We start from the raw sequence: 18,386 nt of genomic DNA on the forward strand, positions 1-18,386 counted from the left end.
ATAAATTCAGCTGCAGTGCCCCTCAGTCACTGGTCTAGCTCGATAGGCTGGATAGTGTGTAGCTCATCAGAAGCCAGTACTGTATCCCAGTGGAGATATTAATCCTTTGCAGGATAGAAGTCAGTATGTCTCAGCACTGGACACGGAGCATACTTGCTCTGGCCGTCATCATTTTGACACCCTGTGTAGTTAATTCTCATGCACCAAGTAAAAAAGAGCAACCTCAAAAATGGAGCGGACCAGGAACATCGCAGAACCTGAGAAACATCCTTGTTGGACGCTGCTTTCACTATATGTCCTTGTATCCGGACGTTGGGTAAGCTTAGATGACCTCTTTGGAGAGTATTTGCAATTGTGATTGGATTAATGTTAAAGTTTTGCTCAGTGCTCAAAGAGCTTTTCTGATACTATGAAGACTAAAATTTTATTTTTAGCATCTGGATGCTGTCAACTCTTCTATTAATGTAAAGTGTCATGTAAGAGGTGAGAGGGAGCTGGCACTGCTATTGAAGCACTGGTTGTTTTAAAAACCCCTGGTACTCCTATATAGTAGAGATGTTTGACTGAATAGTTATTGCTTATTAATACCATACGGCATAATAACATTCTACTGTTCTGCATGGCAATGTGCTTACTGGTTGGCATTGTTCTACTGAAATCCACCGATAATGCGCCTCATCTAGACTCATGAACAAATCTGCACCAGGACAAACCATGGTGCAATGCAAGGGGTGCAAATGTATCTTTTTGAAAGCAATGAAAATACTGATTGCTTTTGCACTCCGCACTGTAAATCTGTCGTCACATATTAAGTTTGCCCGCACACCCCCAACCCCACCCTCTGCAGCGCAATGTGGCTTTCCCAAGGTACAAAATTGCACCTGCTATTTACTCCTAACGCCATGAGACCCTATACGTCATTATGAATTGCAAGAACGGCTGCTGCGACATCTCTCCCTTGTATTAATAAACGTGAATTTGTATTTCCATTATAAATTAGGCCTTTAAACAATGTAAAGAACAAATTCTACACCAAAGTATTATCCAGCTGTTGAGTCTGTATATTAAGAACATGTTTCCTTTGTAGCGTGTTACAGTACTTCATTTTGCACGTTTACATGTCTTCTGTATGTCAGACTTAGTAGGGTCCTAGCTGCTTGGCGGTGATAAGAGTATTCTTAGCACCTCACCGGCCAGTCTTGGGGGCATCTGCGCAAGTGTCACCTGATTTGACGGTTCAGACCTGTATACAAAGTGGAAACTACATACAGCAATTTATTACAAATACAATAAGAATCCAGAATATAGTGGCTGGGGCACCAGATAGCATTTCTGTCCTGATTCTAGTTCTAGTTTAAAAAAAATATTTTGAAAAAAAAAAAATAATTTACAAAAGTTCCGATTGGAAAAAATGCTTTATTTAGATAATAATTTCTATTTTTCCTGTTATTTCTTTCCTGAGATGGTGATAGCCAAAGGAAAAGTACTGGGATACATCTACCGCTGTAAGCCTTGTTAAATAGGCTTCCTGCATTACATGGGTAAGGCTATTGCCGGAGACGCGGAGGTAGCCTTGGTAGACCCCTTTGTCTGAGACATAAGCTTTGCAAACTGCACCAACCCCAGTCTCATTTAGTTTTCTAGTCACATTTATCTGACTCGCTGTAGCTGCTCAATGGCATTGTCCTTATTATAAAGAGTAACTATTCTTTTCAGGAAATCTCCCTACCCAGTGCCTCAAATGCCCAAAATTCAAAGCCCCAGCTTGACACATCATTCATGCTGGGACCTCAACACATCACTGATCTGATGTGAAAGCTCTCTCCTGGTAACCAGAAATAAGACCTGCAGCTTGTAAATTAGGTGTTGGTGGTATCGGTGTATTGGTAAACTGCATAGCAAACAATAATATGTACTAGGGTACAGTTTTAAATGACAATGTACACAAGGAAAAGACATGGGTAAAAATACCAAAATGTTTTAAACTTAAAGGTGTATTTACCTTTCTGCTTGTTGTTAACATATAATTCAAGAAGACTAACAAGTTCCGACATGGCCTCAAGCTAGTATAAAACATGCTCTTCTGTCTAAAGGAGCATTAAAAAATGTACATGCATACCTACAGAATAAGGTATGTGTGTCTCACCTTTCCTAGGTTGTGAGAATAGATCTTTTGATACGGCAGCCCTTTCAAACCAGATGTTTGCATACTGGAACTAAAGCTACAAGACTCAATGAGATTAGCTCTGATAATATACAGTACACAGTGTGAAGGAGCAGGGTTGTCCAACAACAGAGTAGAGATGTGAGGCTCCTGAGAAATCGATGTAGGAAGATTGTGGTGTCAAACACACCTTGATATAAAACAAAGTTAATAATTTAAACTTGTGTGAATATCTGACGAGAGCTAGCATTCTGTCGTCACTGAATCAATTTTGTACTTCTTCTATCTTGTACAATGATGTTGCCCACAATTCACATATACTGTCCACAATTCACATACACTCGTAATAGAATTGTTGAATATATTATCATCTAGGGGCCTATTTATCAAGTGCTAAACCATGCGGAAATGGCTTTTTCCGCATGGTGTAGGCATTTTTAAGTAAATTAACAATTAAACAAGAGCCTAATGCAGGAGATATCGGCGATATCTCCTTCCTTAGACAAATTACCACATAATACCGCAAACCCCATAATACTCAATGGTGAGGGCAAATGTATCAAGCACCGAAAAGCTTGGTGTCAGGATTCCCAATATGAAGACCACTGAGAGAGAGTAAGTGGAACAAAATGGTCTACCAGTAACACAGGTACACACGTTAGATTGCAATAAATGGTTTGGCAACAAGTACAGCAGGGTATGGCAGTTTTAGCATAGATAACTCGCAAAGCCATATATGCAGTAAATAGACTCAGGTTACACAGGAGGCACGAGGCACAGGTAGGCAGACAGCCAGGAGACTGCATAAGACACAGAGGTGTACTACTGCAGATAGCTGGATAGCTGCTAGAGACTGTAGAAGCTGGATTGCTAGGGAAGCAATACACTGTAGATACAGTAACACAGAAGAGTCAAACAAGCCAGAGAACAAAGCCAGAAGGTTCACCACGATACCAGTGAGAAGCAGGAGAGGAGTCACAACAAAGCCTGGTAGGTTAATTGGCTGCTATCAAAATTAAACCTAGTCTCTCTCTTTCTCTGTCTGTGTGTATGTTAGGGAATTTAGACTGTAAGCTCCAAAGGGGCAGGGACAGATGTGAATAAATTCTCTGTACAGCGCTGCGGAATTAGTGGCGCTATATAAATAAATGGTGATGATGATGATGATGAAAGCCGAGTCAGGGGTCACGAAAGAGGTGCCAAAATGGAGAGACAAGCAGAGGTCAAAACAAGGAAATCAATCAAGGATTACAAGCAGGAGAACCAGCAGAAGTAAAGGCAACAGATGAACTGGCAAGGGCTTCTGGAAAAGGCAGTCTTTTATAGGCCAGAGACAGGTGCTAAGCATCCCTGAGTAACGAGCTAAACTCTGGCAGGTAGGAGAGCAGTCCCAGTACCACAGTGGCCCCTTTGGTGGGACTGTGGTATTGCAGGCTGGATACATATAATGGCAAAGTCCAACAAAGTTCTTGGCAGACAGGAGCTGCAGGAGGCAAGCAGCATCCACAAGGGAGATGCTGCAGAACAGCTGGAGGCAGATCGCGACACTTAGCTTTTCAGAACCACGATGACTAATGCCACTTGAAGATATCATATGTGCATATCAAACATTTTTTTGGGGGGTTGAATTAGAGCAACACTCTTTGAAATTTACTAAGGAGACTTTATTGTATTTAGCATTAACTTCCTTGCACTAAAACATTGAGGACACCACCTGTTAATTTTGTCTACTGTCAACTGCTCAGGATTATGAGGTGGCCAATATCAAATATGTAAATTGATCAGTTCACTCAGAACATTGTGATAGGCAGGACAATATCTACTAAGTACTTATGTATTCATATACATTGGGCGATAGATGCAATGGTAGGGAATGGATGAGGATCAGGGTAGGATATAGGGATAAACAAGTAAATTAATAAATAATATCAGTAATCAAAAATAAAATGAAGGGTGTCAATTTCATACTAAAAATGCTTGCTGCTCTGATAAATTGAAGCTAATCAAGAAACATCCATATCAAGACAGTTTCGTAAGTTCCAAAAAAAAAAACATGTGTCTTAATCACCTGGTATACAGCAGTAAAGATCAAGGGCTAGATTTACTAAGCTGCGGGTTTGAAAAAGTGGGGATGTTGCCTATAGCAACCAATCAGATTCTAGCTTTCATTTATTTAGTACCTTCTACAAAATGATAGCTAGAATCTGATTGGTTGCTATAGGCAACATCCCCACTTTTTCAAACCCGCCGCTTAGTATATCTAGCCCCAAGTCCCAATCTAGCCCCAAGTCCCAAAAGGTTTTAAAAGTCGGCAAGTATGCTCTACTATAAAGTCTGTACCTAGGGAAAGCAGAGGCTAAGCGGAAGCTATATCAACAAAGAAAATTAACAAAGGGAATGAAAAAGTAAATTTGTCTGAGTAAGGAAAGGTGCTACTACATATTCTCTATAAAAGACTTGCGGCTAGTGGATAGGACAGGACATAGAATACAAGGGTTGTGAGTCTACAAGCACCAGTGGTGTAAATCCAGCCTTGCTGGTAACATTACAGGTGACGCTAGCATTCGGCATACTACAAGCTCATATTTCTACTGTGTACACAGAGTACAAACTAATTATTAATTATTGTTTCCCTTTTGAAGGCAGAAGAACTGCTATGGAATATGGGATGCACTGATAAATGCTGTGTACAGGAAAAATCCATGCAACATCACTGAAGAAGACTACGAGCAGTTAGCAAATGTGACTGGACAGACCATACCATGTGATAAGGTGACAAAAAACACATGTTTTTATTATTCACTCCAAAAAGTATGTAATAGTATACTTATGAAGTGAAGGTGTTATTTATTAAACCTTCCTATATAATATGAACTTTTGTGAATTTTCCCATTACCAGTACATGATTCTAAACAAAATAAAACAAGAGGGTGCAACACCATAATGAGTGATCACACCAAATAAAAAGATACAGCGATACTAGAAAGAACAGACAGTACAAAATAATAACAAACAGGCACATACTTACTATTTTGCCTTTTATTTAAGAGTAGGAGTGTACACACCAAGGTTTCAAATTTGCGTAACCTTGATGAAGGGTCTGAAACATCAGTGATTTACAAGATGCACTCTTATATAAAAGGCTAGAAACTAAGTAAAACCTTCTCTGTTATTACTCTGGGCTGCCTATCCCTTATGTAACTGCTGTGATACTAACCCACCCAAAGGCAAACCGAGGTGGGTGGGTGGGGGGGGGGGTCCTAGTGCCTGGAAACCCCCCTCCAAGCCTGGGGCACTGTATAATTGAGGTGGCTGGACCCTGCCCTTGCTTCACACAGCTCTGCTTGAAAAGGGAGAGCTGTGTGTACCTAACAGTACTGTACGCAGCATTACCCATGTATGTATATATAGGGATAGGAAGAGTTGGAGAGCAGCCAAGCACTGGCTAATATTATAGCCACACCCCCGTGCATGGTCACGCCCACTGGTGGCGTGGTGTGGAAACCCTCCTCTACAAATCCTACGTTTGCCCCTGCCACCATTATCAGAGAAAGGCCAAATGTTGATGTTGATGCCTTTAATATTACACATACCATTATATACTGTCACTGTTTTTGTCACTTTTTTCTGGATGTATGTTGCATATTTAATCAAGTTGCTGTTACCTGTGGTCTATAAATCAGTACAGTAATCATTATTTGCCTTAATTAGACCCTTCTCTGGAGCAGGACCAACGATCTCGTTCACCGGTACACAAAAGCCACTGAAAACTTTGTCACTCTAGAAGACACTTTCCTGGGCTTCCTGTTCAACGGCCTTATGTGGTGTGGAAAGACATCTGGGCCAGGTAAACACATAGGATTAAGCTATAGCCTTGTTTATTCCTTCATAATACACTCTAAAAACAGAAAAACTAATTCTTCCTTTCAGGTTGTGCTTCACATTTATCCTAACAAACATATATAATTTATGCAGAGAATAAGCATAAACATATTTATGTGTGAATGTGGTTTATATGTTTACTGGTCCTTTAATGATTAAACTGTGTGTTTTGTTATTAAATACATATTTGATTGTTGCCCGTGTGATAAAAACAGAAGGGGGTGTTATAAATGTGTTCTCATTATATCCTCTCTAGATAAAGTGGTGAACTGCCTGGTGAATTTCATTCCTCACACACGGGACAGATGAGGTTTCTGTTGTTAATATAGCACAGTGACATAAATCTTTATATTTTAATTGGATTATCTGGGGAAAAATAGGCAAAATGCAAAAAAAAAATGATATGCCATAATTCTTCCAATATTTACTTGTTACCAATATAATGCATCCCTAGAAATAAAGTTAAATATAAAAAAAAAATAGTTATGCCAGTATTATGATACAAAATATGTGTACGATATGTAAGGTGTGACACAGTTATAAGGCCTACAAATAAAGTTAGATTTTATGTTTTAATTTTTTTTTTATTGCATTTGGTTCTTTTCATTTTTATTGTGTTTTAACCATGGAGCCTGTCTCAGGGCTCCCCTATTATCAGCATTGATAGATTCAGTGTAACCGTGATATAACACCATCTATCAGCAGCTGTTATATCCACATTACACTAAATATTCCAGTACTGACAAAAAGGGGTAGATCTGAGACAGATCTCCCACATCAGCACCAAGGGCTCTGAGCAGCAGAAGTCATTCCTGATGACATCACCACTGTGACATCACCAGGTCTCCTGCCTGTGCTCGGTCGGGAAGTCTAGGCCAGTAAGTGATGGTTTCTGGCTACGTCGCTGGAACATGAGACTGTCCTTGATAGATGGGTTCAGGGCGTGATGGCCATATCAAGGCACGTGAATAAAGTAGCGATGGTAAATGGCTGCCGATATAAGTTTACCACTGTCAGTCGTCAATAGGTTTAAAGATTGATAAATATGTCAGTGTTTGTTAATTCAGTATACAGGTAACGGCAGCTTTTCAATTGTGAATGCTTCCTGCTTCCAGCACACCTCCCAACTCTCCTGATTTTGGCGGGACATCTCAATTCACAGAAACTGTGAAAGGGGTGGGGTGTAACTAAAAGTGGGTGGAGCTTTACTGAAATTTGCTGAAATGTTTAGATGTTTGACTAGGGCTAGAGTATCTGTCGTATTCCTTTTTCAAAACACAGATGGGCATGTATGTTAAATAGGTGGGCATAAAGATTTTGTAGCCAATCAGAGCATTACACCTTTAACTGCAGCACAGATTACTTTAGCTGAGCCAAGCCCTGCATGCAGGTCTGTAAGCCAATCTGAGCATCTGAACATTAATAGTAAAGAGTACTGATTTGAGGCATTTGTCAAACTGATATGAGAAAATTGCTGTGTGAAACGCACCTCTGTATGAAGCAACTCTTTATAATGCACATACATGATACCTATGTGTGATTCATTTCAGGGATGAACTTTAAGTCTTGTCCTGCCTGGAATGCATGTGACAACAACGCCATCTCCTCTTTCTGGAAGATGGCATCTGCTACAGTAAGTGACTAATAAATACAACTCATGAAAGCCGCTAGCCAGAACTGAACAGTCAGCACGCTGCTAGCCAGAACTGAACAGTCAGCAGCCACTGACGTGGAGGTGCTTATAGGCCCCTATAATAATGCAATATAGCAATCCTTACAAAAGGATTTTTTTATGGGAGACACCACACAGCTCACAAACTAAGGAATACCGTAAGCCAAAATGTAATACAATTCCAAGGTGGGGTATTTAATTGACGGCGGGATCGCCGAAAATCCCGCGCTCAAAGAATATTACCGTTAATATGGTAATTACTCGCTGGATTTCTCAGGGAGCTGCGAGCTGAAATCCAGCAAGTAAATTACCGTATTAACGGTATTTACGAGCAGGATTACCGTATTAACGCCAATACTCTTTCAGCGCGGGATTTTCGGCGATCCCGCCGTCAATTGAATACCCCCCAAACTGTGAATAGAACCCAACACAGTACAAACAATAAAGATGTTATAAACAGCATAATTTCCAATGAGAAAGAATTGCGTACAGTAAAGAACATTAACATATGGATCTAAATAAAAGTAAATCAAACTACACACAATCAAAGGTTTAATAAGGGCTATACAGATGTTACACAACGCCCCAAAAGTACAAATCAACATACACAAGTGTACAAGATAATATAGTATGGCTATTAATCTATAAGATAATATAGTATGGCTGCTAATATATAAGTTAATATAGTATGGTCACTAATATATAAGTTAATATAGTATGCTCACTAATATATAAGTTAATATAGTATGCTCACTAATATATAAGTTAATATAGTATGGTCACTAATATATAAGATAATATAGTACGGCCACTAATATATAAGATAAAATAGTATGACCACTAATATATAAGATAAAATAGTATGACCACTAATATATAAGATAAAATAGTATCAAAACTGGACATACATATTATAGATAACCCACAATAACAGTAGAGATATAATTTTCCTTGTGTTTGTAGTTACCCATGCCTTGTTCCACCGTAATGTTTCTGTCTTGTCTGTCAGCTATCCCAAGCAAGACCTTACTAATAGGTCCATACTAACATAACAATCTATTTATAGACGCACTGTATGTGCATCGCAAAACATTGTGGTGTTTCACTGGTGCAAAATTTTGCAAATGTGAATATAGAAGGGGAAAAATGCATCATGTTAAAAGTATAGGTCAAGGCCCAATCTCCACCACCTCGGAGATGCTGGAACAATCAAGTCCTCTTGCGAGTAGAAAAGGGCTGTGTGCCTTATCCAAATCCTAATTGTCCCACAAAATTAAATCTTGATTTTGATGTGGGTGCAAAAATAGGTACACCAAGGTAAATAATTTGTACTCTGTAAAGAATGCCCCTGCTCCGCACCCAAAGAGGTTCCGCCCTCTTGGTATATCCATGTGCACACCTATAAAACCAGGTGCATTTGTCAAAAGTAAGCATGTGACATCCCAAAATAGCGTTTGCAGGTTTGCAGTTTTGTTGCTAGCAAGTATGTGATATTCCACAGACTCAGATAACTGTTACTAGCGGTATTTGTTTTATCTCCTCAGTTTGCCAGAACATCGTGTGGAGTAGTGAATGTGATGCTGAACGGATCCACAGATGGTGCAATTGCCAGAAAAGAAAGGTACCATGTCACATTATCCACTTTTATATAAAGATATAATACATATAATACCCAATATCATTGTCTTTGTAAGGGACACTATGAGGAGATTTAGGAGTATATTTACTAAACTGCAAAGTGGAGATGTTACCTATAGCAACCAATCAGATTCTAGCTGTCATTTTGTAGAATGTACTAAATAAATGACAACTAGAATCTGATTGGTTGCTATAGGCAACATCTCCACTTTTTCAAACCTGCAGTTTAGTAAATATACCCCTTAAACATTCCCTGCTAGCTTATCCTAGGCAAGTCCAAGGAATATGTTCATTTTGGTAGTGCTGAATCTGTCTATTCAAGATATAGAGTGATGGGACCACGAAGTAAGGTCTGAATTGATTCGGGAAAGTACATTGGGGAAAGTTAGCCTGAAAAAGCTGGTGGTAGCGTTTGGTTGTAGATACTTCAAGATATTTGATTTTTTTTTGGGAGTCACCAATTATACGGGATGATATGTTCTAAAGAGATCTTATCTGCTTGAGAAATGGAGGGAAAAATGTCTCCATTTTAAAGTTATTGCCATTGCTTTGTAAAGCGCCACAGGGACACGAGCCTCCCACACGAGTTCTCTGTGAAATAATTAGAGACCGCTGTTTTGATATTAGAGAAAGCGGTCGGATTCAATAAAAGCGAGTCACTTAGTCGCCATCTATGTGGGCGGGAGAATTGTCGGATTAGGTCAAGAAGGATATAGAATCCTGCGTGTTCTGTCCAAGAAAAGGGAGTAATACCCTTTTGTACGGTCAAATATGACAATGAATGAGAGACATGAATCATGTCGATGTAAGAATATACCTGGGGGTATATTTACTAAACTGTGGGTCTAAAAAAGTGGAGATGTTGCCTATAGCAACCAATCAGATTAATTTACTTAGTACATTCTACAAAATGACAGCTAGAAGCTGATTGGTTGCTATAGGCAACATCTCCACTTTTTCAAACCCGCCGTTTAGTAAATATACCCCCTGGTGTGGATTCCTGGCGCCTGTTTACTTTTTAAAGCGTCAGGAATCATACAGGGTGTGTGGTTTGAGTAGGGAAGATAGAGTTAGAGGGCCTGAGTCATTAAGGAGAGTAAGGCAAAAAAGTTCTCCAGGACAAACTATGTTACAATGCAAGGGGTGCAAATTAGTTAATTATTTTGCACATAAGTTAAATACTGACTGTTTTTTCATGTAACACACAAATACTTTATTTTTACACTGGAAATTAAAGTTGATCTAGGACATGCCCCACCACAACTATAAATCTGTCCTCAACTTTGAAATTTACCCCCCCCCTCCCCTCCAATGCAACATGGTCTTGCCCAGGTGCAATGTTACTCCTTTTTTATGCTTTCCTCTCCTTAATAACTCAGGCCCAGAGAGTCCTTGGAAGGTGTAGTATCTAAATTTTAGGAGGGAGAGGAAGATTTGTAAAGGGGCTGGGTCAAGAGTGATATTAAAATTGCCTCCTACAATAATATGTCTCTGGGCTAACCGATCAATACACCAAAACATTTTAGAGAAAAAGTCTCTAAAATGTCCCTAATTAGAAGCATAGACCGAGACCATGGTGCTCACTACAGAGTGGAGAGTGCCAACCACTATAATAGGGCGACTTTTCGAGTCTAAGTAGGTTTTTTTTTGTGTATAAATATCGCAACACCCAGCTTGTTGCAGTCTGATCCCGAATTGATGAAGAAGGACTCACGTTGCGCTGCTTGAGAAAATCAGTTGAGACGATATATAGCAAAGGTTCAATAGTGTAGATTCACTTGAGAACCACTAACGGTGATTTTGCCATTCATCTTGGCTTTCCTAGAACTAACAAAGTTATAACTTGCCTGGTGTAGGGTGTGGTCACACTAGCATCCCTCAGTGACAGCTGTGTTGAGTTTTCTCAGTTGAATGATTGGCTAATAAGGCATTACCAGATAGTGGAAAATAGATCTATGCTCACTGGTTTTATGTTTTTTTTTAACTACAGATATAGAAACAGTCTGTTCTAAAGTTCTGTGTTTGTGATCCATTTGTTTCATGAAAAAGCAGCAGACATAGATTCTCAAAGATCCCTGTTGTACATCACTATCTTGTTATTCGTGGTGCCATATAAGTAAAGAATAATAATAATGATAATAATAATTCAGGTGTTCAACTGAGTGACTCCACTGATATGCAGCAGATGGAGGGATGGCAGCCTCTAGTTTCCACCTGAACCCTCTGGGGCGTATTCAATTGTTTGCCGTGACCGCCGAAAAATGAGCGCGTTAAAACTATTACCGTTTATACGGTAATTACTCGCTCAATTTCAGCTCGCAGCTCCCTGAGCAGCGAGCTGAAATTGAGCGAGTAAATTACCGTATGAACGGTAATTACGCGCAATATTACCGTATAAACGGTAATAGTTTTCGAGCGCTCGTTTTTCGGCGGTCACGGCACACAATTGAATATTTGACCCTTAATCAAAGCTCAATCCTGGTGCAAAGACCTTTGTGCTCTCAGACTCTGTAACTCTGCCGAAAACCTCTGGACTGGGTGCTAAGAGCCTGCCATGCACTTCTCTTGTCCAACCAAATTAGGTAGCAGCCATGTATCTTATATAGTGAATTGGCCAATCTTGCAACCCAGAAGTATATCATAGTAGTGATCTATTGATCACTACGAAGAATGTTTTTTCCTATATTCATAGCACTTTGGAAGAATTATACTAAGTATTGACAAAACATTCTTCATTAGGATAAATAGATCACTACTTTAAGAAAAAGTTAACTTGTTTGTGAATCAATCCCAGTCGGAACCACATATTCTTCGATACAAACTTATTTTATTCGTCACAAGGGCATAAAAAACTGCACCTTTAGGGGGCTCAGTACAGGGGAGGGCCTAGATTTTTTTTAGAGGGGTTGATTTAATATAGCCCCACCCCTCCTTCACTCTGACTGGTTGGTCCCATCCCTATTTCACTTTGATTGGACCTCTCAGCCGCAGTTCAAAGGTATGTAGAGTGCTGGGGGGCGGGAATTGTCCCAATCACCCCCCCACCTCCCCACCCTCCATGGACCCGTACTGGCCCAGTATCTGTTTGTCAAGCATGGGATGTATGCAGCATGGTAAACATAAGATTAAGGTTTGGGCTGTTCACCTTCTTGGGCAATTCACCACAGGTGGATATAAAACTGCCCATGAGTACAAGCGAATAATTTGGTTTTTAATTTTCTTTTGAATAGTTCACATAAATATGACTTTGTAAGCGTTCATTGGTTAACACTTGAGTACTATTTATTTGCACATCTTCATCACATACATACACTGAAAATTCACAATATAAAAAGTTGTACAATATTTTTTTCTTTCAGTATTTTAAGGACAGTTGAAATACCCAGTATGGATCCAGCTAATGTTTCTGAAGTGAAGCTTTGGGTGATTGATGACATTACGGGAGAGGACAGGTAAATAGAATTGATAGTAACATAAATAAAAGGTTTAACATGTGTCCTTGCATCTAGTGTTAGACATACTTGCCAACATAGGCAATTTCTTACCAGGGAGGTCAGGGGGGTTGGTGGACGTGTGGGGACGGGGCTCGGAGAAACGCATAATTGACATTTTTGTCCACTATAATGCAAGAATCGCGTCACTAAGCCCCATCCCCTCCATTCAACTTGCTAAACTGGCTGGGAGCCGGGAGGTTGCCCTGCTCTCCCAGAAGTCCGGAAGGACTCCCAGAAATTCGGGAGTCTCCCGGACATACTGTAAGAGTAGGCAACTATGGTGTTAGAACATAATACTGCATAGTTGTATTTATTTGGGGTCCCCAGGCACCCTGAAAAGGAGCTGAAAGGCAACATTTACACAACCTCTCTCTTCTTCTTTATTCCTTTTATTGCATTTAGGTGTTTGCTTTGCATTAAGAAATGCAGATAAAAACGCCAGTGAAGTCACATGTCAGATGCAAATGTGTTTGATATGCGGTTGGTTGTTAACTTCATTTTGTTCAGAAAAACGCAACACTGCAGCAATACTCTGGTAGCGAGTTAGGAAGTGTGGTGTGTATGGGTTCATAGTAAACAATGGTTTCCATTTTAGATCCAGTTGCCTGCATTTTTCCAGTATTACAAATGTTAGTAAAACTGTAGCCACCCTGCAGCTAGAATGGGGTAATGACAGTGCACAAACCTTTTCAGTAAGAACCACATACTGGTAGCAGTGCAAAATCAGAACAACAATTCAAGCCACACATATGATTAATAACATATGACATGGTGTGTGGAGTAACCATATTGAATATAGAGAAACCAGGACTCAATGGCCAAACACCAATATAGAGCTTGTGTTGAATACTAGTCACCAGGACAAGTCTAACAAGGTGCACAAAGTGAGATCTGTGCATAGAGGAAGCGATTCCATGGCCAAAATCTGCATAGGAGCTCCTGGCATTCTAGCTGTACCACTGAAGACCAACATAAGTTAAAGACTGTCTGTTTTTTCGTGTAACACACACATATCAACTTTAAATGTTAGTGTAAAGCTATCAAGTATTTGTGCTGCATGAAAAAACAGTCAGTATTTAACTTATGTGCAAGATAGAAAACTAATTTGCACCCCTTGAAGTGTAACATGGTTTTGTCCAGGAGACTACTTACTCAATTTTTATTTAACTTTCTGTAATGAATCAGGCCCTATGACTCCAGTGTATAGATCCTTCATTGCGGGAAAGGGGGGGGGGGCATTAGCAGTTACATATCTTTTTTCTGTATACAGAGAATAAAGAATACACTCTGTAACTTAAGACACTTTACTTGTTGCTATATATCACCACCTCTTTTTTGTGTTTCAGAAATTCCTGTAATAGCGAGTCGTTATTAGAACTGAAGAAATACATTGAAGAACACAAGCTTAAATATTCCTGCATTGATAACTACAAGTAAGTACAGTACCTTATTGCTCCATTTGTATATAAAATATTAATAAAACGACCAGGTTATTGCCTGGTGTGAACCACAAGTTTCGGAATACATGTTAGTAAAGGTATGAGTTTGTTATAGTGTAATTATGGTAAATATGAGACAACGTGGATAGAAGCATAATCTTAATAGATATTGCATGATGTAGGTATATAGAGGGGTAGACATATGAGGTGTATGGCTACACAGAGGCAATGCCAAAAAGAAATGTCCCACCACCTACAATAGGAATCAGTGTAATGGTCTGATTGGCTGACATTATTGCAGCCAATCACCATTCCTAAAGTCATGAACTGATAATTGATTTCAGGTAAATGTTGTGTTGTAGTAATGACTGAGTTCAGGTTATGAGAATGGTCTTTGTGTGTGCATGAGGCTTGGTGCTGTGTATAGGACAATCACTGCTGCTTGCGGCCCCATACATGTGGCTGGCTGGCAGTGTCTGACACCGGTCGGATGGGGAGGAATAGAAGGAGAAGTATTATCACTGTAAGGATGTGGTCCTGCACTATTTGGGACGTTACTGTGAAAACTCCAATAGTCTCTACTCCAACACAGAGACTGTTTTTTGTCTTATATTTTTCTTTAAATGATGATTTTCCGCAGTTCTCCCTTTCACAAATATGCAATTAAGCCACATGCTCCAAATTCAATCCAAACATCCTATTTAACGTTCATGGATACAGAGAATAAACCATACATAATAATAACATAATAACACAATGATCCAACAACATACACTCCCATGTGCCTTGAGCAGTATTAGAATTCTTTCTAAAGTTAATCCTTCACCGGGCTCCTTCAGACTCCTACTAGAGCTCACATCCCCTGACGTTTATTACAGGAGTCTACTAGCATCTTGAACGTTAGGAAATTGCATGTAAATGGTTCTTACACTAGAAACCATTGTGTCCTCTTTCTGATCATCTGGAGACTATTGACTCTGTTCTACTCCTTGACCGACAAATATTTATAGATCTTGTGAAAATGTTCATGTTTGGTCTGTGGGACGTGTGTATAGTACTGTGTGAATGGGGACATTTCATGCAGGCTGCACATCTGAACAATGTGTCAGTCAATGCACTTCAATACATCAGCTTAGACATGGATGATATTCATAAGTCAATAATTGTAGGGCCGGATTCATCAAGGACGGAAATGACGATTTTGTGCGTATAATCCGCAAAGTTAATTGGCTCATGCCCACAACCGGACCATATGCAACTAAATGTTCAATTCATCTTCATAAGCAAAGGACACTTACTACAGCTTACAATATCTGGGAGGCAATGGGGCGAGGAAGGGGCGTTTCCCACAGACAATGTACAGTAAGGACGTGCCAAACTTGAGTGCATGTAGCCACATCCGCACCAAGCTCTGGCAATCTCCCAGCTACTTGTTTTTCTGCTGTATGCATGCTATAACATGTGTTTGCAATTAGGAGTAACTGTAAAAATGTATTTTATGTTCAGTAGACATTAAGAACATCCTAATAAATGTATTTCATGGGAAAACCACTTCTTTTTTTTAACTGTTTTATCATTAATGCCTATATTATTAATATAGATGCTCAGGCTCGGTTCCCCGAGAACCGAATGTAGCCGAACTTAGCAGATCTGAGTACTGACCTGGCTCGGCTCGGTACTTTCAAGTGCCCTCGGAATTGAAAACGAAGCAAAACGTCATCGGATCTCACGAGTTTTAGATTCCTTTTTAAGATCCAACATAACGGTGGGTGGGAGGGAGGGCAGTCCCAAGGACAATTCCATCTTGGGAGAGAGGGAGGTCCCAAGGACAATTCCAACTTGCACCACTTTTCTTTTCTGCCCCTGCTGTGTGCCAATGTGTCCTAGATGTGCTAGGAACTGCCGTGTGCTTATGTCATTGCTCTGTCGCTTACCATCCAGCCAGGTCGCTGCAATCTTTATGCGAAAGTGTATGAAAATAATATTGTGACCTGTGAGGTGGTGAAAATTGACTGCAAATGACTTGAAATTAGTGTTATTGAGGTTAATAATAATGTAGAAACAAAAAAATATGCAAAATTATGTGATTTTAGCATATTTTAGGATTTTTTCTAAAAAATACAAAACCAAAACCAAAACACGAAGCTAATCCAGATCCAAAACCAAAACCAGTTCACGGGGGTCAGTGAGCTAATTATTAACATGTGACATTAATTGAATAGGGTTTTTTTTTATTCTGTGCTTTCTTTTGAGAATGTATATCCCACACAGCTATAAGACGTATCCTGCAGGGTCTTGTGTAGTAGAGTTGAGCAGACCTACACCCGAATTCATCAGCCCGAGTATCTTCAGATCCGCTCCCTGTTTAATTTAGGCGTTCGTATATCCTAATTCTGTGCTTTTAAAACAAATGCACGTTGCGTTCAGTATACGTACCTTGATGAATCAGCTCCGTAGTGTTTAAAGATGAGTTGCTCTAAGTCGCTGTACTATGATAAATATGATTTCTTAATAAAATGTTTTATATTTTGTCTCGTGTACTCCACAGGCCAGTTCAAGCTCTGCAGTGCGTCAATAACTATGACCAGGCTGCCTGCAATCAATGCAAATACCAGTAAAATAAAATATTATCTAAGATGCATTTCTCTTTCTCTATTACAAGAAATGATATTAAAAATTCAAGTTTCTACCTGTTATGGGTTATTGAGCAACACAATCACATTCCCTTAGCTTGCATTTTAATGTTGTCTTATAAATGGGTAGGTCAGTATATTTCATATTGTCATTATTACCTCCATCAAAGTTTTGTCATTACATTATAATATAAAGTGCCAATGGACTAATGTACCTTGAGGGAACCAATGCTGCCTCCTATGTGAAGGAGAAGTGATGGGTCTGAAATCTGCTAAGTGGGCGTTGGAGCAATAAACGCACTTCTTGCATATACAGGGCCTGATGCTGAGTTAGGAAAAAAACTAAAAAGGAGCAAATTTGCACCTTGGCAAAACCATGTTGCACTGCAGGGGGAGGGCAAATGTAAAATGTATGAAGGGGGCAAGCCCTATATCAGATCCAAATTGTAGTGTACAGGGTTAAGCTACTCGGTATTTGTGTGCTATATGACATCATACTTGCCAACTCTCCCGGAATGTCCCGGAGACTCCCAAAATTCTCACGGACTCTCAGGAGAGCTGGCGATTCTCCCGCATCTGGTCCATCTGCCCACTTCAATAAAATAAGAGCTGAAATGTACGGGCGGAGGGGGCGGGGCTTCGCAATTTGCTTCATTTTGGCCCCATCCCCAGTGATGTAATGCTTGTTTGGGTAAAAAGACCCAAAACAGGCATTACATCACCGGGGGCGGGGCAAAAATTACGCAAATCGTGAAACCCCGCCCCCTCCGCCCATACACCCCTCCTGCCCTCCAGGATCTCCTGGACCTGGCCAACATAAGGTTGGCAAGTATGTATGACATATTTGCTTACTTTTGAAGGCAGCTGTCCGGGAGGGGGTCCGTCGAGGGGGCGTGGCCACGTGTGTCGCGCCATCCTGTCAATCTCAGACAATTTTGACCAATCGCAGCAGGGGGCGGGGCCCCACCCCTACCTTCTTCAACAACGAAGATGGCTGCATCCGGGATGTTTGCCTGCTTTCTCGGGAGTCCGGGAGACCTCCCACAAATTTGGGAGTCTCCTGGACATTCCGGGAGAGTAGGCAAGTATGCTATATGCATAAGCAGGCAATATTTTGCTGCATGCAAAAAATAAATTAATTTGCACCCCTTTCATTACAACATGGTTTTGTTCAGGAGAAAATTTACTTTTTTTTTCCTCCTAAGTCAGCATTAATGCCTAATGTTATCTGAGGAACTGCATTGTAAAATTTGTCTCCTACTGCTCTCCAATTACAGACTAATAACACATCTTTTTGTATTGAAAAATATTGGTTGAAGCTGAGCTGTATGTACAATACAGTCTGCTCCATAATTAATTAATAAAATGTGGCTTCCTTGGGAAACATAAAAATGGAAGCGTCTAATAAAGTTCTGTTTGCAGGTGATCTTCAGACATCAAAATTGTTTGAATAGGATGGAATGT

The 18,386-nt window shown here is 40.0% G+C and overlaps 1 protein-coding gene across 1 annotated transcript; it reads left to right on the top strand.

Annotated features, from left to right (window-relative positions):
• The first annotated feature begins 16 nt into the window (after positions 1-16).
• On the top strand, positions 17-16,976 carry LOC142136539 (ADP-ribosyl cyclase/cyclic ADP-ribose hydrolase 1-like). Its single transcript, XM_075194683.1, has 8 exons — positions 17-316; positions 4,807-4,936; positions 5,876-6,011; positions 7,597-7,679; positions 9,263-9,339; positions 12,716-12,808; positions 14,197-14,283; positions 16,838-16,976. The coding sequence occupies exons 1-8, from the start codon at positions 126-128 to the stop codon at positions 16,905-16,907; spliced, it is 867 nt and encodes a 288-aa protein (XP_075050784.1). The 5' UTR covers positions 17-125; the 3' UTR covers positions 16,908-16,976.
• The last annotated feature ends 1,410 nt before the right edge of the window (positions 16,977-18,386 follow it).

The sequence above is a fragment of the Mixophyes fleayi genome, chromosome 1, assembly GCF_038048845.1.
Source record: "Mixophyes fleayi isolate aMixFle1 chromosome 1, aMixFle1.hap1, whole genome shotgun sequence".
In the NCBI taxonomy this organism is placed as follows: Eukaryota; Metazoa; Chordata; class Amphibia; order Anura; family Limnodynastidae; genus Mixophyes; species Mixophyes fleayi.

What these genes read in the sequence shown, in the direction of transcription:
- LOC142136539 (XM_075194683.1), top strand. Translation starts at nt 126, where the DNA reads ATGTCTCAGCACTGGACACGGAGCATACTTGCTCTGGCCGTCATCATT. An exon ending in TGGAAAGACATCTGGGCCAG is followed by an intron (nt 6,012 to 7,596) that starts GTAAACACATAG and finishes GATTCATTTCAG; the next exon opens with GGATGAACTTTAAGTCTTGT. An exon ending in GGAAGATGGCATCTGCTACA is followed by an intron (nt 7,680 to 9,262) that starts GTAAGTGACTAA and finishes TTATCTCCTCAG; the next exon opens with TTTGCCAGAACATCGTGTGG.